The sequence below is a fragment of the Lepeophtheirus salmonis genome, chromosome 3 (assembly GCF_016086655.4).
Source record: "Lepeophtheirus salmonis chromosome 3, UVic_Lsal_1.4, whole genome shotgun sequence".
In the NCBI taxonomy this organism is placed as follows: domain Eukaryota; kingdom Metazoa; phylum Arthropoda; class Copepoda; order Siphonostomatoida; family Caligidae; genus Lepeophtheirus; species Lepeophtheirus salmonis.
This window is the reverse complement of record NC_052133.2, coordinates 39380727-39404222: the sequence shown is the minus strand read 5'-3', so window position 1 is coordinate 39404222 and position 23496 is coordinate 39380727. Positions and strand designations below refer to the sequence as shown.

Genomic DNA, 23496 nt, shown 5'->3' with positions numbered 1-23496 from the left:
ATTGCATTTGAAGTCGCAAAAGGGCGTTAAGAGAGGAGTTGAGGAGTCTATCTGCATGATGGGTTCTCTTGATGCACTTTCAGTATACTGCAGGGAAATGCAAAAGTACTGGAAAATAAACATGCCTTTCCTAGAAAAACGCAAGAGCGTTACGTAAGGGGGAGAAATTTCATAATTCAACCTCTATATATCTCTCTTTATACCTAGAAATCGATCAAACACCTATAGAATATTTTATTTCAATGCTAACACCACTTTACCACGTACTTATAACAATTATTCTAATAATACAATTGAATTCAATGTATGTGGGAGTTATAGAACTCTTTGTTAGAAGTGTAATGGAACAAAACGTTATAAGGCAAATGTTCACTCCAAAACGCCATATATGTACGTCTACATGGATAATTAAAAATCCATTTTTAATGATCCATACATTATCTATAAATAGAAGGCGAAGGTATGTATAAAATAAAAATATTATCTCAAGTTTAGATAGAGAATTATAAAATTCCATAATATCTGGATAACAGATGTTAAGATGTTTCACGATTGTCATTTTATATAAGAAGTTGCGTGATTCTACATTCTTTATGTTCCTCTAGCGAGTAAACTCTAAATTAATATAATGTTTGTTATTGTTTATTCAGCTAGATACAAGCGTCAATGATTATCACCCTCTCAGCGGCACACATAGTTATTAAATTATATCAAAGTACCGGATTTTGTGAATAATTAACTTATTTTATATTTAAAAAGTATTTAAAACTCTCTAAGAAAATGACAGATAAGATGTTAGTGTGTCAGGATGTGTCTCATTTCGGAGTAAGTGGATTATTTCCCATGATTTCTTACAACATTCCTCATATAATTATAATATTCTTAAATATTTGGCTTGCTAATTGTTGTAATTTCAGAATACTTTGAAGGAAATGAGAACCCTTGATGACAAAATCATTTACGCCCTAAATAACTCCTTGCCTACATCTTCCTTTACAAAAGACAAAACGGTTCTCACGTCACATTGTAAGGAGCTCTCAGATCAGGTACTACACTAATTACTAATTATTAAGTATATCAATTATTATGAATAATGAACTTCTGCCAAACCTCTATTATAATTAAAATATCTTTGTACATAGATCAATGCAACATATGGCGCTAGAAACAAGATTATTCAGGGATGCGTGGATTTTACTCAGAATAAAATAGAAGAGGCTACGGACTCTAGCATCAAACGAAGTCTTCGTTTCAATGTAATAATCATAATGAATCCATATGGTGCCTCTTATTCCAGCCTTTTTTTTTCTTCCATTTTTGCAGTTACGTTTAATGAAAAATGAAATGGATGTGGAAGAAGTTATTCAGAATAGGACTAAAACAGTGTTTTATGAGAGATGTCGGGACTATTATAATATGTCTCTATGACAAACCAATTAATTATGAGGCTATCTATGAGCTCTACTTAACATTGGTGCTAAATAATGAATTCAAACAGTCTTCCTACTTATTAATAGTTAAAATATTATAAGCATACTCAAGTGTGTGAACTCTAGTTATGTGATTGGTTAATGCAATTTGTTTTATATCGTTATTACCATTATATCAGTGATTTTTGCCAATTAAGTAATAAATATTATGAACTTGAATAATCCATAGATTACTTAACATCTGAATAGAAACTAACTACGCAACCTCCTCGATAGAGCCTCGAAAATTAATAATAAATAATTCTTCCATTTAATAACGCTTGTAAACAAAAAGAATTATTCCAGTGAAAAAGTGATTAATCTTGAACGTGGAGACATGGATTTATCCCATCGTCCATAGAAAACTCTCATTTATGATCTAAGTAATCAACTATTGAATTGTGGATTGTCTAATGAATGGTTTTGTCCGAAAATGTTATTTTTCAGAGGTAAAACTTGAAAGGGTGCTCCAAAAACAATTGCCATGTATGATTCATTTATGTCGAAGATAGAATTAATGTTTTAACAGTATATCCTTCTATCCCTTTCAAATCGTACTTCTAACTACAAATCCCCTTAATTAGTGAGTATGGAGGAATGATCTCTTATTTAACCTCATTCGAAGGAAGACATTTTTGATGGAATATCCGCCATGACATAGTAAAAAATTATCTGTTTCTTCGTAGCTCATCATATTTCTCTTGTACTTTAATGGATGACTTAACATTAATTAATTCATGTCTCACCTATGGTAAAACTGATTTGATCTCCCTTCTCTAATTGATTGAAAGGGTTAAAAACAATGCTTCTGATTTAATTTCTAGGATGAGTATTTGTTTGTGGTTCATTTTTGAAGAATTTACTATCATCGATGCCTCATCCTCTCTGACAAAATATAGAGAGGATATCTGCTTGAATATGTACCTTCAACCTCAGGAATTTTAAACTTATATTATGGATTAAAAACCTAAGTGTGGATTATTCAAAATTTAACGCATGAATTAGTCCATCTTTTGCATATTTTAATGAAAAAATCGTTATTATAGCCAGTATTCAAACTGACATAATGAATTTTGGTTTATACTTCAAATTAATAATTTATTGTGACTGTAAGTTCAACTTTTACTTCCTGAGATTTTTTATTACATTATATTTAAATATGACTACTATGAATCTTCTTCAATTGGAATAACACCTGATTATATATACAATAATTACTCGATGTAGACTAATTCATCTAAAAAATAACATGTAGGAATAAACTTACAATTTTTTTTCAATTTATAACTATTCTTTTTATTTGAAAATACTATCATGCATTACTCAGCAATATTGTTGAGTAATCCTTGTTCATACTTATTATAAATATTAATACCTAATTGTAAATCAGTTATTCATTATTTTTCGCTGGGATGTTGAGTTTTTATGGTTCTAGATTGAACAGAAATTTCCCTTATTTTTTAATTTTGTGCAATCATAAAGTTTTTTATCATAATATTGAAAAATTTATTGGATATTTTGGATAAAAAAGAAATGGCCTGATTTGCAGGGCATATAAAATATTTGGCAATATGTAAGGAAACTCATAATATATCAGTCAAGAGATTTACAAAAAAGGTGTTGAGGACAAAGAAAACTTAATAATGTTTTGAATGCATGATATTCCACTGATATCTCATTTTGAAGCTTAATACTAGCTTCATCTCCCCCCAATCTACTCTAATTTTTTAGGCACACAATTTATATAATTTATATATAAATTTTGTTTGAGCTCCGACAAATTTGAAGACTTCTTCTCTTCTCAAAAACTTTTGTGCCCTTAATTCTACTTCATCAATTTTACATAATTGTATCTTCTGTTTAAAATGTATAGATCTAACAACTTCTTTTAGAGCTATCAACGGATTTACCATCCACATAAATAATAATAATTATTTATAAGCACTCATCAGATATTACTAGAATAATTATATAGTATTTTTTACGAGCTATCTAAAAACTGGTTTAGCTTATTTCCACTTATTAAGAATTTCTATGTTTGATGTTCGAAATTTATGCGAAGTAGTTATTTCATTATCTTTTAGCTTTCAACCAGATACTAGTGCGGCGACAAGGAACCGCGCAAGTTCAAAGCTTCGAATAATTACTTTCTACGCGAATTAATTATTTATTTTTAATTAATTGACGATAAAATAATATAACTTATTGAATCAAAACAGTAATGGTTACAGAGAGATTGCGTGATTATAAAAATGAATAGTTTATCCAGATGTAAGTATTCCATGAACCATGATTCCATAAACAATCTCACTTAATGTAGAGTTTGCAAAATTACTAGCCCGATTTTACGGGTATTTGTACTCTTTCACTTAGGCTACTAAAATTTTACGCTCCCTGCTCAACGTACTACCTACTTTTCTAAATGAGGAGGAAAAAGGTAACATTTTAGAAGAACGGATGGATCTAAAAATATTGTTTTTAGCACACTTTATTAGAAAACTAGTCACCTTATACAAAGATATCTTCTTAAAACCTGTCCCATGTAATTTTGCAAGTAATATTATTGCTGACACTAAGTTTATCAACAGTCATTTGCGAATGAGGTTTTCTCTGCATGAACCGTGTATACTGTACAAGTCTCGAGGCTGAAATCCTGAATTGCCTTATACATATCTCCATAAATAGGGAATCAGTGAAATCCTTTAGTCTTAAGTTATTTAGCATAAGATATATATTGTACAAAACATTTGCAACAAAGAATGCAAGAAGCGACGATAAGAAGTAGTGGGGAGGTAACAAGAAGGAAAACCCCAACCCCGGCTAAAATTGCAATAACTTGAGCTCGATGCCATAAAAGCTCTTCAATATCCCAATTTACCCTCACATAGTCTTAGTGTCGCAAAAGACTTATCATCCTGAAGGAAAGGAAAACGTTGAAAATAGTAATTCATTTATCTACATATGACAGTGGTTCCCAATCGTTGCATCGTCAAGGGCTCCTTAAGTTATTACATGAATAATAAGTATAACATTTTGTTGATCATACTTTACAAGATATTAAAAAATAGTGATTAAAAATAGATTGCGACACAAAAGAAGAAATGTGTGATGATGATGACTGTTCTCTCAAATTCAATTGGCATTTTCTAATTTGCCAGAATTATCAATTTTCTTGTTCTTGCTTTATATGAATAAAACTTCCAAAAATATTAATTAGGTTAAATTTTGTGTTATCAAAAAAAAAAGCGCCAGTTCATTGCTACTAAGGATTTTGAAACTTTGCAAGGCCTGTAGAGGGATACCTTTTTTAGGGCTAATCTACCTGTAGATGGAATGAATAAATGATGGTGTGTTAATTTAAATGCTAATATATTTGAATATATTTATTCATAGCTATATAATACCTAGGTACATAGAATACGAACAAAATAAATAGATATTTAAGTAAATATAATATGTAATAGAAAAAATGAATTCACGAATTTCAATATAGTATCACAGTGTTAAATTATAAAAATAGTAACAGATTGTATGTGCTGAATCAGAATATCAAAAAAAAAATCATCTTTCATTTTAACGAGTATATATATATAAATATATATATGTTGAATGTATGTTTAAAGACTGTATTAATCTTTTAAGGAGTTAACGACTGAGGTGTTTGATCTTCTTCAATAGAAATGGATGTGGATTTCATTCCTTGAAGGTTAGGTTGTGTTGTTGTAGCGCTTGAGGGCGCTTCGCCCAATCTTTTAAAGAATTTGCATTTGCAACAAAGAATGCAAGGGGCGACTATAAGAAGTAGTGGGGAGGCAACAAGAAGGAAAACCCCAAAGCCGGCTAAAATTGCAATAACTTGAGCTCGATGCCATAAAACTGAAGCTCTTGAATGTCCCAATTTACCCTTACATTGTCCAGAATCATAGTGTCGCAAAAGAAAATCATCCTGAAAGAAAGGAAAACGTTGAAAGTATTAATTCATTTATCTACATGACAGTCGTTCCCAATCGGTGCATCGTCAAGAGCTCCGTGAGAGATTACATAAATAATAAATAAAAACATTTGGTTGATCATATTTTATAAAACGTAAGATATTAAAAAGGGCTTTGCGGTAATGCAATTGCTTGGAATCACTGCTCTTTGATAAAAAAATCCTATAATTATTCAATTTGTTCTCTTTACTTACATCTAATGAAGTCTGACAATACCAACAAAATACATGCTTGCATCTTTTACACATCATTTGAGCACAGCCAGCATTGCGCTCAATAGGAACTTTGCAGGTCGGACATTGTTTAATATTTCCTTCTGGATCATCACAAATCCAAGATGGTGCCGTCACTTCCGCGTACCCTCCATTACGAACAAGTCTGGAACCATTCTCACGACATGTAAAGTTAGGATGCCACGCGGATGAGCATTGTGAACAAAATTCTTTATCACAAGTTGGGCATTTGACGGGGACTGCCTCTTCTTGTTTGGGATTCCTACAAATATGGCAAATTGTATCACATCCAGCTTGTGGACACCATGCTCTATTGGGGTCCATTGCTACTTCTACAAATCATTTAAGAAAAAAAATTATAATATGAATTAGAGTTCATTGTACAATTACTTATAAACAGTTAAAATCATAAGAACTGTAATAATATTTAAGATACAGTAAGTTAAAAATAATGTTTACCTGCATTAAGTCTAAAAGCCGTATGCTTTTCAAACAGTTCTTTACCAATAATTTTCTCAATTTCTTCAAGAGAAATGATTCCATCTTTTTCACATTCAGCATCTGGGCACGAAATTTCATAGGCTCCTTCCAATATTTCAAATGTTAAATATTGTACAATACACTAAAATGACACAAAGAATATTAATTCGAATTCTATTATGAATATTCGCTTAAAAAAATCGTTGTAATTCAACAAAAATAAATACGTTCTGACATTTCCTTCTACATAATTATCTTTTATTGACAGATCCTCCAGGAAATGAACAAAAGTCATTTATATACTCTATTCATATAAATGTCAAAATATTTATGACTACTTGAAAATGAATAACAGATATATAAATAAAAAATTGAAAGAGTTCAACTCATCAATATAATCATAGAACCCCTTTAAGATTTATAGTCAAATTTTATAATTAGTATTAGGAAAATAATATACGTAGGAACGAGACTCTAAGTATTTAATAAATAAAAACATTTTATAACATGTATTCAACTATTTCAACATAGATAGATATGTTCCTAAGTATCAAATACATTCGAAAGCATTGCCTTAACATATTCCTTTAAAAAGGAACGTCAAAATTAACCATGACGTCATCCGATAAGAGTCTTGATTAGAAAAGAAACAAATACTCTTAATCATCTAATATCACGAATATCTAATATATACAACATACTACACAAATGTATTTATACAAGATAATGATTGGCGAACACTGTATGAAACCTGTTTGAGTACACACACAGAATAAATTCATCTTTGTTCCAAGGCACATAGGGCCTTACAACAGAGGTTGATGAATTAAAAAATGTATGTATTTATATGATGAAATTCTAATTGACAAAATGCAGTATGTATATATTTTTGATACATCTATTTTATGATGTATTTAGAAAGGGGCAAATAGGTATATAATAATAAACTTATCACTATGCCTAAATGGGATTCCATAAATAATGTAAATACACTTACGTCCTTACAATAGGAACTACATCCACATTGTTCCAGACGCACCATATCCTTTGGGTTATAGAAGTCACACAAACATATTTTGCAAATGAATGATTGTTGTTTAAGTTCATTTGGAGTTCTGTAGTAGAGCAAAGACATTTGACTAGGGGCTCTGGATGTCATTCTGGACGTATTCATGGATAATACGGATGTACAGCGTGAGCACATAATTGAAGATTTGGAACGGAGGCGATTCACAGGTCGCAGGCCCTAATGATGGATGGATTAATTAATTAATATACATATGTATTCTGCCCTTTTCTGTAAAAACATGTTTTCTTATGTTATATCTTTTCCTAGAGAAGAATATACATAAAAATGGGTGGAAAATTGAAGGATTACCTGTGAGAGTGATTCACACCCCACTATGGACGGAGGTCGAGATATTTCCGATGTTCTACTAGTTGGATGAAGTATGGGCTGCGGATGAGGTTTTGAGAAGGAGGAAGAGGAGGTGGACAACTTTCTCAGCCAGGAGAACTTCTTTCCATTACTACTAATAATATTGTTGGATGAACGAGTCTTTGAGGAGTAGGAGGAGTGAGGAAGCCCTTGGACGGAAGTGAGAGTTAGTACGGTTTCACATTTACGCATAGGGATTTCGTCAATGATGTTGGATCGAAAGGGTTGAGCAAGGCTCTTGGTAGAGTCATTGCGCTCCATGGGTCTATGCTTTTGGTATGGTTTTATGGCTTGAAAGCGTGAGTTATTGCTCGAGCTTTTCCTTTTATACTTTTTATTGACCAGACTCTTGATGCTTGGCATACTTGATAAATTGGTCATGGAGGTGTGAGTGAGCCAGAGAGCCACCTGCTGCTTTGAACTGAGAGGGGTACTTTGAGGCTCATTGGAGGCGGAGTGGGAATAAAAGTCTTGAGTATCACTCTGAATGTCACTCGCGTTGCTCTCGGGTACATTAAACATGGAAGCAGGTGGCTCAGTCCCGCATGAATCCAACAGCGGGGGAGGCGGGCTGTGCGGGTCAGAGGTATTTACTACATCTGTAATCAAGGGGTCAACATCATCATTAATTATTCTACCTTACAAAAGAAATGCACATTTATTAAACACTTGCCTTGAAGGAGTTTTTCTTCTTCAGGGACGGCTTCCAAGAAACTCAGTCGATTTGAAGTAGATTCCTCCTCCATGTCTCCAGAAGGTGAGGAGCAGGACATTTTCTTTCCTTTTTAATAGACTTCAATAGTATCCTGTGTTGATTGACGTGAATGAGAAGTAGAAAAACAAAGGAGATATATTTATAAAAAAAAATCACCAATCAAGGATAAGGATCCGCTCACGTACAATGACAAATTAAATATTACTTTTCAACTGAGACGCTTTTTTTATTTTCTTCTTCTTAGTAGCTCTTTTCGTTTTTGTTCTTTCTTTTTTTCAACAAGGTAAAAAAAGGCGCGCCTGTAAAAACAAAAAAGAATACATACATAGCATGAATCATATATATTAATCACTCTGCTAAGAAACATAGTTTTAATTATTGAATCAATGAGCAACGAATAGTTTTGTTCAGTAAGAAAGAGAGGGGGGAAATGAGGAAAATAGACGTGCAAAAAGACGTATTATATAAAATAAATAATAATAAAGGACTAGCGCGCTATAAATGAGGTCAAAGGTTAATTCTAAATGAGTGTTGTGAATTGAGGATCAAAGTAAATAAACGAAAAAGTGTGAATTTTCACACATATAAAAAAACTACAACAACTAGAGAGTACAAAAGTCCAATATGGAGTTGATTCGACATCAAATGATGGATTATCATACTAACATTGTGGTCCAAGATAGGAGTTACTCACAAGCTATGACTTGTATAAAATGTGTATTAATAATTTTGTACAGATTTAATATTGTCCCATAACTGACCAGTAATATTTCATTTAATTTCCTTGCCCTTGTTTGGAATTACATGGTAGGAACGCCTCCTTACTGACTTGTAGCTAGTACACACATATTTACCCACGCGACTACCATAAAGGAGTCCTTGCTATATTTGAAAACTCTTTTGACCTGCCCTGTGAATATATTCTACATCACAAAGTTAGCAGAGTTAAAATCAGGTGACGAGAGAGAGCCCAAAATTGTTAAAAAGGTATTTGCACCATTCTTGAAGTTCATGAGCAGTGTGGATTGGGGCCATAGGTGTAGTGTGCGCTTAGGGACAGGACCTATGAGTCTCAAGAATGTAAATAAATACAAATTGCCCCACCCCTCCCCTAATATAAATTTCAAATTCTGCTTATAGCTGGGGCCCCATCATGATGTCTTCCTTTATTTGTACTTGTTTAATCAAATCTTTACACATAATACTCCTACTTAATGATGTTAAAGTCCATGGGAAAGTGAGTTCTGAACTACTGTGTACATTCGATAGTTGACTGTTAGTTTAAATATTTGTCAAAGAGTTACCACATTTTCAAATGGAAGGGCGTGTTAAATAGAAATTGAAGAAAAGGGAGTATTAGTTATAAGGTTCAACATATTATTAGCATAGGGATGACTCATTGAGTAGCATTTGTCTAATTTCATTTGTATAGCATTATTTATAAATAATCAGTATAACAACGACATCTGAGAGAAAACACACACACAAAAGCTCAGATGCTACATACAAAACAACAACATCCTCAGAAATCTTACTACTTTGGTGGGCAGGACGCCAAATTTCACACAACAACAGAGCTTGAACATTCATACTACACAATGCATATACCTAATATGTAGGAAAAATAAACAAAATGAAGTCTAAGGATGAAAATCTTAGAAATATGTACGCTCCTAATTGAGATACAGAGATTGCCAATAGGCAAACTTACTCAGAGGTGCGTATATTGTCACATATTTTATATACAAGGGGGATTTTGCACAAGTTGCAGCTTGTATACGCAGATCATACGAGTTATTATTTGTACGTCTGGAGTATTTCGCTTTTTTTTTTTGTAGATGTAGCTTTTTGATTACAAAAATGATAACTCTAAATATAACTGTGGCCCATGGAACTTTATAGGATGCCAAGCAATACCCTATCAATTATTAATTGTCATCATACATTATTTATATATTAATCATTCAATGGAATATTAAATTAATTCATTACTTCAAAACGATACGGACAATAGGAAGAGTCCATAGGGCAAAAAGCCATAGTTCTACTTTGCCCGTTACTCCACCAAAAATGGACCTTTCATCCTCATCACAAGTACTGAATTTTTCTTTATAATACTTCATCTATTTTTTTAGTTATAAAAAGTCCTCATACTGCTATTTCTAGTCGAGTCTCAAGGGTTGAGTCCAAGCCCCCTTCCTGTTATTATATAAAAAGGGTTTAAAAATTGACACAAATTTGTGAACACCTTCCTTCCCCCTAACAGAGCAATAATGGCAGTACCTATAAATAATGCATAAAGAAAAATCTAGGATGTCAAATAACAATATGCTCTATAAACATCACTCAATACATTTTTGATAATAAAAAAATATATAATAGTCCTTTGAGGACAAAAGCCACACAAAAAGGCTTGACAAAAGAAATGAATTTATGTCAAATAAACAACATTTTATTATGCAAAATAAATACAAATTGAATCATCATATTTTGTATCTTAATGTAAGCAAATGACGTCAGCTCTCATAATTATTTTTATTTCTTAGAAGTACGTCATATTCTAGCTTAAAAGTTTAATTCATTTCACCTTTCGGTATATAAAATAAAATAGTTTTTTTAGACAGGGTATTAATGAATACATATGAAGGGTCTTGGATCCAGAACCTTCCGACGGAGTGACAACCCGTCCCTTCCCCATGGGGATGTTATTATGAAAAAATGGGATATCAGTTGAAAAAAACAAACAAATGTATTATTTTGTACAAAGACGGGGGTTGTTGAACATGTATTTTAAAAGTTTTACCCCCCTCCCCCAGGAACGGGTCTGCTTCGGGCCATTTTTCAACTCTTCCTCGAAATTAATCTTTCAATGACATCTTTAAGATGTTTCCATGTTATAGCAGTTGGGAAGCTATGCGTCTATTTGTCGGAAGTAGGAGTGACCAAACTACGGCCCGCAACCAAATCCGGCCTCCTAAGTCAGTTCATCCGGCCCGCTGATGGTACTTGACTTTGCTTGATAAAACATATGGAACACTAAACTTTGTGATAAAATTTAAATATTATTCTTAGAATACTAGAAGATCCTGATTGACATGTGGCTTAAATTTACTATTGTTCTAGTGTATTTTATCCGTAAAATCTTGTAAAGAACTTTAGAATATCTTTGTCCTGTTTTTGCATTTGGAAAAATATATATTCAGACTATGTACATGTAGCAACTTCAGGAGCAATATTCATTTCTCCACTCCATTTGGGTATCCCACAGTTACGCATCTTTCCCGTTCTTTCATTTTCAGATCTTGTTTCTTCACCCTTAATTATGGCTACTAAAAAAGAAAATTGGATTCGAGGGTCGTGTTTTCAATGAAGAGTGAGGAATAAAGTATCACTTTGTGTAGACAATGGACCAGAGAGATTAATTGCGTAATATGCTGTGAAAGTGTTACAGTTTTGTAAGAGTATAATCCTTGGCGTCACTATGAAACAAAACATATATTTCAAATTTTATGGAAAGTTACGCTCTGAGATATATGAGTCCATGAAAATTGGCTTAAAATTTTAAAGAAACTTCTTCGCAAAAAAGTTTGCTCAATATGAATCTATCGCTCTTACAAATGAAAACAGAACTAGGACATCATTTACTGATGGTAATTTCATCAAAAAGTGTATGATGGAAGTAGCACGTGACTGGTATCTTGAAAAATTCGATTTTCTTGGAAGTCTGAGTCTTTTGGCAAGTTTAGTTTTGTGAAGAAGAGAAGAACTTGGAGAGAAAATAGAGCTACAAATACGCAAAAAAGCTAGGAACTTTTTCCGGTATTCTCTGGTCCTGGTTGAGTCTACGGATCGTTCGAGTAGGTCACAACTTTTCGTGTTTCTTCGTAGAGTCAATTTGGACTTTCAGATAGCATAGGAGTGGCATCTCATTGCAGCATGGATGGACACCTCCATGAAAATACATTTTCATGGAGGTACATAAACTTTGCAAGTATGGCCTTCAGTTGAATTTTGAAAACACGGGCAGAGTGAGAAAGGATTGGGTTGGGCATATCAGGACTCAGTTGGAAGATTTTCTCTCTTATCCCCTGTGTGCACCCCTGCTCAAGTGCATTGTGCAAGTGAAGTGAGTCAAGCACGTTTATTCGAATCTGATTATAACATATTGAGGTCTTTCCAGTTAAACCGTGTACATCTCAAGTCAAGTACTAGTATTATCATTTCAAGTCCTAATCAATGTATAGAAAAGTAAGTTTAATTCAAATTATGTTTTCCAAGTCATCAAAAGCGACTCGAGTCCAAGCAGTGGCCCCAGAAACATAGGTGCCATTGGCTCCTACTTTCAAATACATTCCGGTGCTGCTGAATCCAAGTAACTGTGACTCGACTAATAGAGTTTTTCATTTCCTGGTGAAATTGTCTTTGAGCGGAATCCCAGGAAACAAGTTTTTTAAATTTAAGGATCCCATTATTAAACTATATTTACTGTGAGATTTAATTATTTCTTTTTATACTTTTAGAAGAAACAAATTAGCTTTAAGGAAGTCCTACTCATAATGGATTGTCAATTCTCATTTTCTCCATTTTAATGATTATCACTAACAGTTGGTGCTCTTATTGTTAGAGCCCGATCCAACTTGCAAAAAAATACATTATTAAAAAGTGATGTAATATCTCATTTTTAGTGGATTATATACAATGAAACAAAGCTTATTTTATAAAAAAAAATTCAATGCGGAATTTCTCGGAAAAACAAATATGTTCCAGTAATTTCCCGTAGGTATAAAAGCCAGGAAAATCCTGGGAAAATGGGATCTCATGATCCCAAGAGAGAACTCTAGTGAGTAACTATGACACTCTTCATTAATAAGAGGTAAGGAACTTCTTGGGTATTAAAAATGACAATTGAGAAGAGATTACAAATCAAGAAAAGGAACACCGACTTTGTTTCTTCTGGGCAAGGACTCAAAAATTAGGACATTTAAAAGTCTTTTTTACTTCTACGTATTTTTATTTTGTGCCATTTGTATGCCCAACTTTTGAACCAAAAGTTGGTAATTCAACAATTTTCTTCTACGCTCAATTCTTAATAATGGGTTCAATATGGGGACAAACAGAATCACAGCAGGCCTTGATGTAGTCCGAGAACAATTTGTTCCACTCTTCCGTGATCACGGCCTTCAGGACATCGACGTTCGAATGAGAAGTCTTGGTCGTCTTGCCCTCCAATATGCATGAAACAGAAAAGCCCAGGTGGTTTACGTCGGGTGAGGACGAAGTCCAGAAGTCTGATGGACTGAAGGCAGCCATGTTCTCCCTGCAGAAATGCTGCACCTTCTTGGACGTGTGAGCCGGGGCGTCGTCTTGGGTAAGGTGCTCTTCAACCATGGATGGACATGGTACCTGAGGACCTTGTAGTAGACGTCCGCGTTGACTTTCCAGTTGGCCTTGAAGAAGTAGGGAGGTATCTTGCTGCCGTTGTACGCCACAACGGCGAGGACAATGACCTGACCTGGATGTTTGGTCTAGAAGGTTTCCTTGACCTTACCTCTTACTTCAAGAAGTGATCAATTCTCCTGTTCAGAACAGTGTCCACGTAAAGATTTTCTTGTCGGACATCGACTTGTCAGTGAACAAGATCACAGACTCTTTGCCATTTTGCTTGTTACTCAGACATTTTTGATCGCACAAAAACAAAAATGACATCAAATGGTAGCTTTTGTCTGCTTTTTTCAATGGCGCCAAGTACAAAATCTAAATATTTTTAGAACTAAGGCTAGACGACCTCGAAAAGGATTCTCATTTTTGAGTGCTCACCCAGTATATTTAAATATTTTTTGATAATATAATTTCTCCATTGTGTTTATACAGAATATTTTGCCATATCAAGAATATTTGAAATATTTTACGAGAGAAATTCATCATAATTGTTGTCGAGTAGGAATTGTTTTGTTCCCTCATAGACAAATCTAAAGATTTAAAATGTGAATTTCATTTGACACTATTTCTTGTTTCTGTTCTAAGTAAAGTGGTAAATAAATTTTAAATTTCATGATTTGGGAACTAGTTGAGTGAAAAAGTGATCTGGGTTCTTTCTCAAGTAATCAAAGTCTTAGCAAAGACCAAGGAGACCAAAGCAACTACGTAAATGCATAGTAGAATAAATGTGTTTAAATAAATAAAATGCAATATTTTTCTCTTGGTCTTAACTAAATTTGAATCCCCCAAAATCCTGTTTTTCGACATAGTGAATGTAAGGAAGCTAGGGGGCTTTATTCCTTTCTAAAAGTCTTGGCCTCGAGTGTAGACCAAAGCAACTAGATGAATATAAATTCTATTTCTAAATGGTAATATTTGTCTCTTATTCTCAATCCCTTAAAGTCTTGGTCTCAGATAAGGGACTCCACTAAGATTTTTTGGCCTCCACCCTAATTTGTGAATAAATTTAACAGAAGTAGGAAAAAACATCAAGTATTTACTCATAAGACCAAGTTTTTGAGTATTTTGATCAAATCAAGTGCAAATAGGGTATATTGTCATTCCATAATTATAGGAAAGGGTCCCTCATTTTCAGACTTCCTTGAGTTAAGTATAAAATAGCTTTGGAGTCCAAGTAGAGTTTCAAGTCTAAGCTATCAAGTCCAAGTCAAGCCTCGAGTCTTTTATTGTTAGATCAAGTCAAGTTACAAGTCTCGAGTGCACTTCCTACCATTGGAATTTAATGAAACTAAAAATGTCCTCTCCTAACAAAACTCTCCTACAGATACTCCTGGGTAGTGTTGAGCACATCACTAACTATGAATGTTTTTGAACAAAGGGGGTGGTCAGTTATTAAAGATTTGTATTATGAAAGAAAGACCCACATTCCTTTGTTCTGATGTAAGACACAAAAACAGTAAGTAGTCTCTCATCCCCTATATGTATTGAGCAATCCAGAAGCAGCACACGTGACCCGCGGATCTCCCACTCTCTCCTCTTAGGATTTTGCACTAATTAATAGAATCACAAAAAAAAACACAATAATTACTCACCTCTTGAATGCAATGGAATGAAAATGGTGAAATCCTTTTTACAAAAACTTATTTATAACAGTGAGACGAAGAGACTCTTGAAGTTAATTACGACGACTAAATACTTCTTGAGCATAATAAACATGTTTACTACAAAATACACGGTTAAAAATAGACGGTAAGATATATATATCAAATAGGTATTAGAAATAACAAGTAGTAATAATAATCAAGGCAGTTTCAAGTGCTTTGAGTCAACAACACATAATATTCAAAGTTAATTTCTTTTCTTCTTCTTCTCTCCCTTTTCTTTTTTCTCTGTTTCCTTGTAGACAAAAGTATGTAAGTAACAATATTTTCTCTCTGAATTGGAAATGAGTATGTAAAACTAAGAGACTCATGCTACTGAGTATATTTAGAGACATCTACCGGCCAAATTCTCTATTTGGCTATCTTGATTATATGTTTATGCAATAAATATAGAACATTATCTTATTTACATACATTCTATGGCTATTTAGTTAGGAACGCATAAAATTTTCCATTCAACTTTTCCATAATTATACGTATACTTCTATAAAATGCACATTTTTTTACAAGAATAAATTATATTATTTATATAGGGTACAAAATTGACTCAAATGCCTAATAGATGTCATAAGAGTACTGTTGTTAGACTCCTAGCTTTCTTTTTTTGCTCCTCTTCGGTACAACGTCATAGGAGAGCACACAGGGAAGGAAAGAAAGCCAGTGTGCTTTTTAATCAAGCGCATGCTTCGACTAAAAGTTCATTTCTTCAAATTTGCTCATTTACTCAGGATATATATGAAAAATTGCTAATTAAACTTCTTTTTTTTCCGAAAAACTTATTTACCTCTAATTAATTCATTATTATCAATTATTTATCATTATTAAAACCATCAAAGTTTATCATTATGAGGTCATGATTAAGGATTTTCCTTTGTTCTTATTGAACCCCCCCCCCACACACGTTTAAAGGGGCCGTCCTTCCGGTAAATGAATGTTATGCAAAAAGAAATGTTTTATAAGGAGCATGTTTATATAATCTCTCGCATATTATTGCATTCAAATGACTTGATGAGTATTTTTTTTTTTTTTTTTTTTTTTTGCTAACTATCTATTATACTTTATGATGGATACAGCACTTATATTTTGTCTGCTACTCGAACTGATTACATATTTATTATTTATTTATTCTTCATTTTATGAACATGGCTTTTACTATTGTAAAGATTTATAATATGCAATTTGATTGAACTTCTCCACAGAGACGTTGTCACAAATTTTATTGTTCATTCACGAAATGACATTGATTTCATTTTTTTATAGATGAGGCCTCAGATAATTACTTATCTATCTCGCCATTATTAAACATGTTTATAGCAGTAGTAAGACAGAAAAGACCTTAAGTCCTACGAACATAACAATTTACATTGTGTACTCTTATAAATTTGTCAGTTGTTCATTTGAAGGGTTGGATCCGTCTAAAACAAATTAAAAATACTGAAGTCCTATGATTCCGGTCCTAATAAAATTTATCAGTCCTAGTACCGGTCCTTATCGATCTTTTTTGGCAACTAGAATTACGAAAAAATATCTTATTCCCTGTAAATAAATCTATTAGAAACAAAAACTGAAGGAGTCTATTTTATTCGAGCTACCAAAATCAGAAAAGGGTTTGCCCTAAGGGCTACTAAAGATTTTCAAATTTTTCTAGCCCTGGGAATTAATATTTAAAAATAAATATTAATCAATTTTGATTCATATTTTTTCATTTTTTTTTCTGTTTTTAAGTCGGTTTTCAAGATGGTCTATTTAACTTAAATGAGACTAGACATTTGCCAGCGTTATAAAAAGTCCCCAGATGCTTAAAATATTAAAAACAGGCATGTATGTACAAAGAGATACAGAACAATTGGTTACTCTAAAACGTGGTCCGATCTGTATCGCTTTAAGTAAAGATGGGATTGTGAATATTTCAAAATTAACTAATTTAAGGACAAAATATCAATCAATTCAAATTTATTTAGAAAAAAATTCTTGTTGTATGTTTTTGTCTTTATGCGTTTATTTTTCCCTATTTTCACGAGTTTATAAAATTGTCACTAGGTTGTATCTCAAATGAGGACATGTCTCGGTAAAAGAGGACGGTTAGTCATTCAATTCATTTTTTTCTCTTCGGGCTCTGAGTATTTCATATTCCAACTTGAACTCCGAATATGTCGAGTACTCTGATGGTCGAGTTCCAGGACTCTACTTTATTCATTTGCTTATATTCTTTAAAATTTGACATCCCTTAAAATATTAATCATTGCTGAGTCCCTTCCCTGCCACTACGACACTGACATCAACCTGTAGTGATTTAAGTGAAGTATTTTACTTATTTTTACTCGGAAACAATGAACCAAACTGTGATGTACAATGAGAATAAAGGCCCCCACAGATAAAGAGTAGAATATAATTGTTTGTATTTCAACGTTGAAGGAATGACTTGTAAATAAATTTATAAATAAAATTGAGGTTTTGTGTAGCTGGATATGTTTGTAGGAGAGAGAGGAAGGATTCAATCAATCAAAACTTAGTAGCTTCATATTTCTTTCCACATCAGTCAGAGCTCCTAAACAGGCTCGAGACTCAAATGCAAACTCCTCCTTTCCAATATATCCAAGTTCATAGTTGATTTTACAAAGTGTTAATTTGGAGTAATTATATTCACGCTGAATGAAATTCCGTAGCTCCGAGCAGCCTGGATCGATTTTCGTGAGGACTGCTAAGAAGTCGTGACACATTTCAACTTTCTTCTCTGTAAAAATAAGGTGGTTATTATAATATATGAAAACAACTCATTTCAAGTAAGAGGCAATGACCAAGTTGGACAAGGGAGAGCGCTTCATTGGATATCCCATATGTCCAATATTGAATCAAGTTCCTCTTTGCTGTCATCAATAAATAATGGGAGGAGTGAAGAAGGGTTTCGCTGTATTTATCGATAAAGTCCTCGTATTTATCATAAGTTTTGTTTTTGGCAACGTCGTTTAACTCCGTTTCTAAGCTTTGGACCAGGGATATAATTTCTGAGACATTGTGAAGGGCATGGCATTTGTCACAGATCCATGGGGACTCATAGTCCAAGGGTTCCTGTAAATAAGTTTCTATTTTATTAATTTTTTGAAAATTATTGCACTATTATTGGCTACGTGAATAAACTATCACAGCAAACATTTTGTTAGCATATAGCAAGCTATTTACAAACAAGTAGGGAGCCAGTGGCGTCAGCAGGATTATATATACCTATATATATATTTTTTTAAGGGAGGGGGGGGACTGTGTTAATGGATTTTAAAAAAATAGCTATTCATAAAAATAATTTTTTTTTATGAAAAAAAATTCAAATATTAAATATTTTAGAAACAAATTTTAAATATTAAATCTTTTAGAAACAAAATTCATAGATATTTAAAAAAAAAAAAATTTTGGCAAAGAAATTTCCAAAATTTAGTTTAAAATATTGGTGTTTTTGGAGAAAAAAAAAAAATAAACATCCATAGCTATTCACCAAATATTAAATTTTTTTTTAAATTCAAAAATCTATAGCTATTCATAGACCATTAATTTTATTTTTTGAAAAAATTTAAAAATTCATAGCTATTAACAAAAAATTAAATTTTTGGGAAAAAAAATTTCAAAGTTAAATTTTTAATATTCAATTTTTTGAAAAAAATATTTCAAATATTAAATATTTTTAAATAAAATTTCAAAATCTAAAGACATTCATAGAAAGTTAAATTTTTTTTAAAAAAATTTCAAAATAAATTCATTAAAAAATTTTTCGGGAAAAAAATTTTAAATATTAAAATTTTCGGAAAAAAATTAATAGTATTAAGCAAAATTTACAATAAGGTATTACATTTTTTTCTCTGCATCATAATTTGCCTGAATCACTAAATAAATTTATAGTAAAATGCAAAAATTCCTTTTTCTTTGGGGGGGGGTACAGCCCCTCCAAACCACCTCTTGTGAATGCCCCTGGGAGCAAAGTATGTCGATTATAAGCCAGAAGGGTTACAGCGTGTTTTTACAACTATATGCCAACGAATTAGGGCCGTTAGTTAATTCTAATTTGTGTTTTTATATTTTATAGGTTTAATTACCTTGGGTAGCATGAGGCCCCCATAGCAGGAGTCACAATAAATGGCGCTCACATAACTTCCTCTTTCAGTTGAGTCTTTACATCGTGAGCAAACGCAATCAAAATACCAGTCCTCTCGGATTTTCCTACGACGAATAAAGTTTCCATAAAGAGCAGATAGATATTGAACAGATATTTCTTCTCCCTATGAATATGAAATAATACCATTATATATAGTGATATAGTTGTTTTTGAGATCGGTTTAGGCTTTTACAAGCTTCTAATACCAGAGGTGAGAAAAAGTCCTTATACAGCAAGTCCATGTCGAGTCTTTGTTCACAAGTTATTGCAAGTCTCTTGAATTCAAGTCCCTGAATATTTTCATCATGTGCAGTTAAAGTTCTTGGATTTCATTTTAAATTTTTATATAGTCTCCATAGTGTTTAGGCTTTTTTTTTAATTGAATTAACTAAAAAATCCTGATACTGCAAGTTCAAGCCAAGTGTCTTCTCAATCAAAGTCCTTGAATATTTTCCCGCCTCTAGTTCGAGTCCTCACATTTCTTTTAAGTTAATTTCAAGTTACTGATTATTAAATATGATCCATAGTCTAAAGGCTTTCAAGGGCGTCCGCAGGATTATATATATATACATTTTTTTAGGGGAAGGAGTGGGGCTTGGTTTAAATTTCAAAGATTTCAAATTTTTTCTTCACTTAAGGATTTGTGTTGTTTTTTTTTTTAAAGAAAAGACATCCTTATTTTTTTTTTTTTTTTTACAAATCAATAATTTTTGCTTGCTGAATAGTAAAATTCTTTCAATTGGATGGGGGATAGAGACTAATCCCCGGAAGTCCATGGATTTTCTTGAGCTCAGTATTAACAAGCTTTCGAGTCCAAGTAGATTCTCGAGTCTTTTACAGTGTGATCAAGTCGAATAGTAAGTTTTCAAAATATTGACTAGGGTTTAAGTCGAGTCGCAAGTATTTGGAAAAGCTTTTCACGAGTGAAGCTTAGAGCTGATCATGAGTAATGAAAAGAAAAGTTAAGAATCTCACAGAAATTGAGCTTTTCCCGAATAAAGTATACTTTATAACGTTGAGTAAATAATTACTTTGTATATACTTCTAATAAAAAATTGAAACGAATATGAGGAAATCTGTTATATAATTGTCTGAAATCGAAATAAGTATCGAGTCTTTGATTGTGAGGTGAAGTAAAGGCGCAAGTCGTTAAAGTATAGACTCGAGTCCACGTGTAGTCAAAACAGGGGCGTCTGCTGGAATATATAAATGCATATATTTTTTATTTATTATGGGGGCTTGGTTTTTGGATTTTTTTTAACAAAAATCCCAAAAAATTTATTTGTTGAAAAAAAAATTCCAAAGTCCATAGCTATTTATAAATAATTTCAAAAATTACTCTCCATTATTAAACTTTTTCGGAAACAAAAAATTCAAAAATTCATAGCCATTTACAGAAAATTTCAAATAATTAAATTTTCCTCTTCTTCAAATTTCCCGAAAGACGCCCCTGCATAGTCAATCATCGCTGAACATGTCTAAAACAGCTACATCTTACCTTCTTAATGAATCCCCTAGCTCGAACATACATTTTCATATTTTTTGGATGAATTTGATATCGTGCATTGCAGACACAGTAGTGGGACATGATGGCAAATATGGGAAAAAGACCTTTTCCTACTTTATCCTGAACTTTGGAACCTTCAGCAAATGATGAAGATGAGGAAAACTTTGGGAATTGTAGAGCCACGGCGTTTACATTCATTAGGCCAATAGCTCTGTGTATTTCTTTCTCACTAAAAATATGAATTCTATGTTAATATAAATGTATAGAAGTACATTGGGTAATGTTTATTTGGGACAGATTGGCTCATTACTTTTCAGAAGAAATTAAATAGATGAAACAAATTTTATATCGTTGGTTTAACTAAGGGACACATTGATTCATAAGAAGGGCAACATTAAAAGAAAATCATGGATTGCATAGGAGGAGAGGTGCACAAGTCATTGAATTGACAAGTTTGAATTGAAAATTAAATAAAAAGGTATAATGTTGGTTTAAAAACTTCTAGATTTTAATTAAATTTTACCCAAATTTAGTAGGCTATGAGAATGTTTTTTTGACTGCCAGTCTGCGCCGGAAATTGTAGCGAACTATGCAACCTTCATATTCTCAGCTATTGAGTTTGCTACGTGAATTCCGCAAATGGAATAAAAAAATGAATATGTCACGAGGAAAAATAATTAAGGAACGTCGTCTGTGGTATCTCAAAAGCAACATCTTGTGGAAGAAAATGGTTTTTTTTTCTCTACGCATTTTCACAATCTAACAGACGTATTTCGTTACATTGTTTTATAGTATTGGTTAGATTAAAGGCTTAATAAAGGGAATGATGGTTAATTTTTTCTTCATAAGTAATTTGTTCCAATGAAATGGTTGCCCAATGAAGCGGAATTTACTATTTATAAATGTCAAAAGAAACTTGCTTCCATTAAATTCTACAAAACAATACCTAAATCGATTATTTAGTCCTAAATCGTTACGTAGAACGTTCACCACATGATTTTGATACCAATCCCAATCTTCTTTGTCACTCGAACGCTCTTTATAATGATCCATAAGCTGATTCGCTCTATTCCAATCATCCGTTTCCATTTCCATTTTGAGTAAGAGTCTGATGTGTGCATATTTAAGGTATTCATCGATATAAAAGAAATGATTAAATTACTTACATTCTGTTTCAGCTAAGTCTTTTTTGTTTGTTCAAAAAATAAAGGGATGGAAATAAATTCTTTGCATATTTAGACTGAAATACAAATGTGCTACATTCATAAATTAAAAAACTCTTTCAAAACACAAAAAACAACATAGCAAAACATGATCTTTGAACCTCAAGGGAGTGATAAGTGGATAGGGAATAAAACTCCTTGACCAATCCTTTTTACTTAAAATCCGACACTCCTCAGGCGTATGGAGTACATTGACTCCTTGACAAATAGAACAAAGAGATAGCCCACAATTCGAACACGTATCCCTTTCATTCGGGCTGAGACACTCTAAACAAACATGGGACGTTGGAGAATAATTTGGTCCTGTCACAGTTCCGGGATCTAAAAGAATTATCTCTCCAGGTTTGATTGTGCGAGTGGAAATAAGGATCCTTCCAATCCCTGGTTTTGATGAAGCACGATAAGAATAGCATTTCAAACCATCCTCATGCCGATGAAGACGTCCGTGTTCTTCAGAGCAGATGTATACGGACTTACAGTCCGGGCATAGGTTGCTACATGTCCTCTGACAAAGGAAGCATTCCTTTGGAATCTCATTCTCAGATGGAAGAAGGTAGGGATTGATATTTTCTTTCAGATAGACATGACAAAAAGGTTTCCAAACATTTTTAAATCAACTCCAATCCCAAGTAGGGAAGAATAAGTTTGAAAATGTGGGACACATCAACAAGTTTTAACATCCATCAAAAACAAATACTTGTTTTATGTGATAGAAATGGGTTATGGAGTTGATAAAAAAACCTTTGGAAACTGGGGTTGATGTGGAAATAGATTTGGAGTATATCATTTTGCAAAAGCACTACTTCACTGATTAAATAATAACCCACTTCGTGTATAATTCAACACAACTAAACTTACAAAAATGTAATTTTCCCCCTCATAGACGTATCACCTTAGAAAGTTAGTGTTGTATATTAAAAGCAGGCCTAGTGTCTACGTAGAAAATGACCTCGAATGAGATAAGATATAAAAAGGAAGAATTACGGTAATCACACACTTTATTTCAAAATATTTATAAGAATGCAATCGAAAAGGAAAAATAATTTCATTATATTTGAGCACTTTGTAGGTGAAAGCAAATAATTAATTATTCAAAACTAATAGCGTGTCAATCTTTGCAGTGAAGTTGATAACATTCAAGTACAATGTAGGTCCAATCCAGCTTGGATCCGACATTTCTGTATATTTGCATTATTCA

General features: G+C 32.7%; 3 protein-coding genes across 5 annotated transcripts; 1 reads left to right on the top strand and 2 right to left on the bottom strand.

The window, feature by feature from the left end:
- The first annotated feature begins 337 nt into the window (after window positions 1-337).
- Ccdc58 (Coiled-coil domain-containing 58) lies at window positions 338-1652 on the top strand. The gene is made up of 5 exons (XM_040709244.2): window positions 338-460; window positions 651-825; window positions 918-1046; window positions 1143-1256; window positions 1324-1652. Exons 2-5 carry the CDS (start codon window positions 781-783, stop codon window positions 1426-1428), a joined length of 393 nt encoding a protein of 130 aa, XP_040565178.1. The 5' UTR covers window positions 338-460; window positions 651-780; the 3' UTR covers window positions 1429-1652.
- Window positions 1653-4821: 3169 nt separating this feature from the next.
- On the bottom strand, window positions 4822-15688 carry LOC121115078 (uncharacterized). Of its 3 annotated transcripts, none has more exons than XM_040709243.2 (8): window positions 15359-15688; window positions 8513-8626; window positions 8286-8418; window positions 7553-8211; window positions 7172-7420; window positions 6154-6316; window positions 5656-6026; window positions 4822-5415 (listed from the first exon to the last, which is right to left on the bottom strand). In XM_040709243.2, exons 3-8 carry the CDS (start codon window positions 8383-8385, stop codon window positions 5107-5109), a joined length of 1851 nt encoding a protein of 616 aa, XP_040565177.1. In that variant the 5' UTR covers window positions 8386-8418; window positions 8513-8626; window positions 15359-15688; the 3' UTR covers window positions 4822-5106. The 3 variants fall into 3 exon arrangements, with proteins under 3 accessions (XP_040565177.1, XP_040565176.1, XP_040565175.1); XM_040709242.2 differs by having other exon boundaries at window positions 8484-8626; window positions 15359-15657; XM_040709241.2 differs by lacking the exon at window positions 15359-15688 and adding an exon at window positions 10320-10419 and having other exon boundaries at window positions 8286-8626.
- A 2121-nt stretch (window positions 15689-17809) lies between these two features.
- LOC121115077 (SET domain-containing protein SmydA-8) lies at window positions 17810-23148 on the bottom strand. Its single transcript, XM_040709240.2, has 7 exons — window positions 23040-23148; window positions 22400-22868; window positions 22022-22183; window positions 21067-21304; window positions 19510-19692; window positions 18226-18496; window positions 17810-18161 (listed from the first exon to the last, which is right to left on the bottom strand). Exons 1-7 carry the CDS (start codon window positions 23083-23085, stop codon window positions 17926-17928), a joined length of 1605 nt encoding a protein of 534 aa, XP_040565174.1. The 5' UTR covers window positions 23086-23148; the 3' UTR covers window positions 17810-17925.
- Between the last annotated feature and the right edge of the window lie 348 nt (window positions 23149-23496).

Bases quoted from the DNA above. Each gene is read 5' to 3' on its own strand.
- Ccdc58 (XM_040709244.2), top strand. From the start codon at position 781: ATGACAGATAAGATGTTAGTGTGTCAGGATGTGTCTCATTTCGGA. The intron at 826-917 runs GTAAGTGGATTA...TTGTAATTTCAG, and splicing joins AGGATGTGTCTCATTTCGGA to AATACTTTGAAGGAAATGAG. The intron at 1,257-1,323 runs GTAATAATCATA...CCATTTTTGCAG, and splicing joins AACGAAGTCTTCGTTTCAAT to TTACGTTTAATGAAAAATGA.
- LOC121115078 (XM_040709243.2), bottom strand. From the start codon at position 8,385: ATGTCCTGCTCCTCACCTTCTGGAGACATGGAGGAGGAATCTACTTCA. The intron at 7,421-7,552 runs GTAATCCTTCAA...ATCCATCATTAG, and splicing joins GGTGTGAATCACTCTCACAG to GGCCTGCGACCTGTGAATCG. The intron at 6,317-7,171 runs GTAAGTGTATTT...GTGTCATTTTAG, and splicing joins GTAGTTCCTATTGTAAGGAC to TGTATTGTACAATATTTAAC.
- LOC121115077 (XM_040709240.2), bottom strand. From the start codon at position 23,085: ATGATATACTCCAAATCTATTTCCACATCAACCCCAGTTTCCAAAG. The intron at 22,869-23,039 runs GTTTTTTTATCA...TCTATCTGAAAG, and splicing joins ATCAACCCCAGTTTCCAAAG to AAAATATCAATCCCTACCTT. The intron at 22,184-22,399 runs GTTCAAAGATCA...TGCACACATCAG, and splicing joins CCACTTATCACTCCCTTGAG to ACTCTTACTCAAAATGGAAA.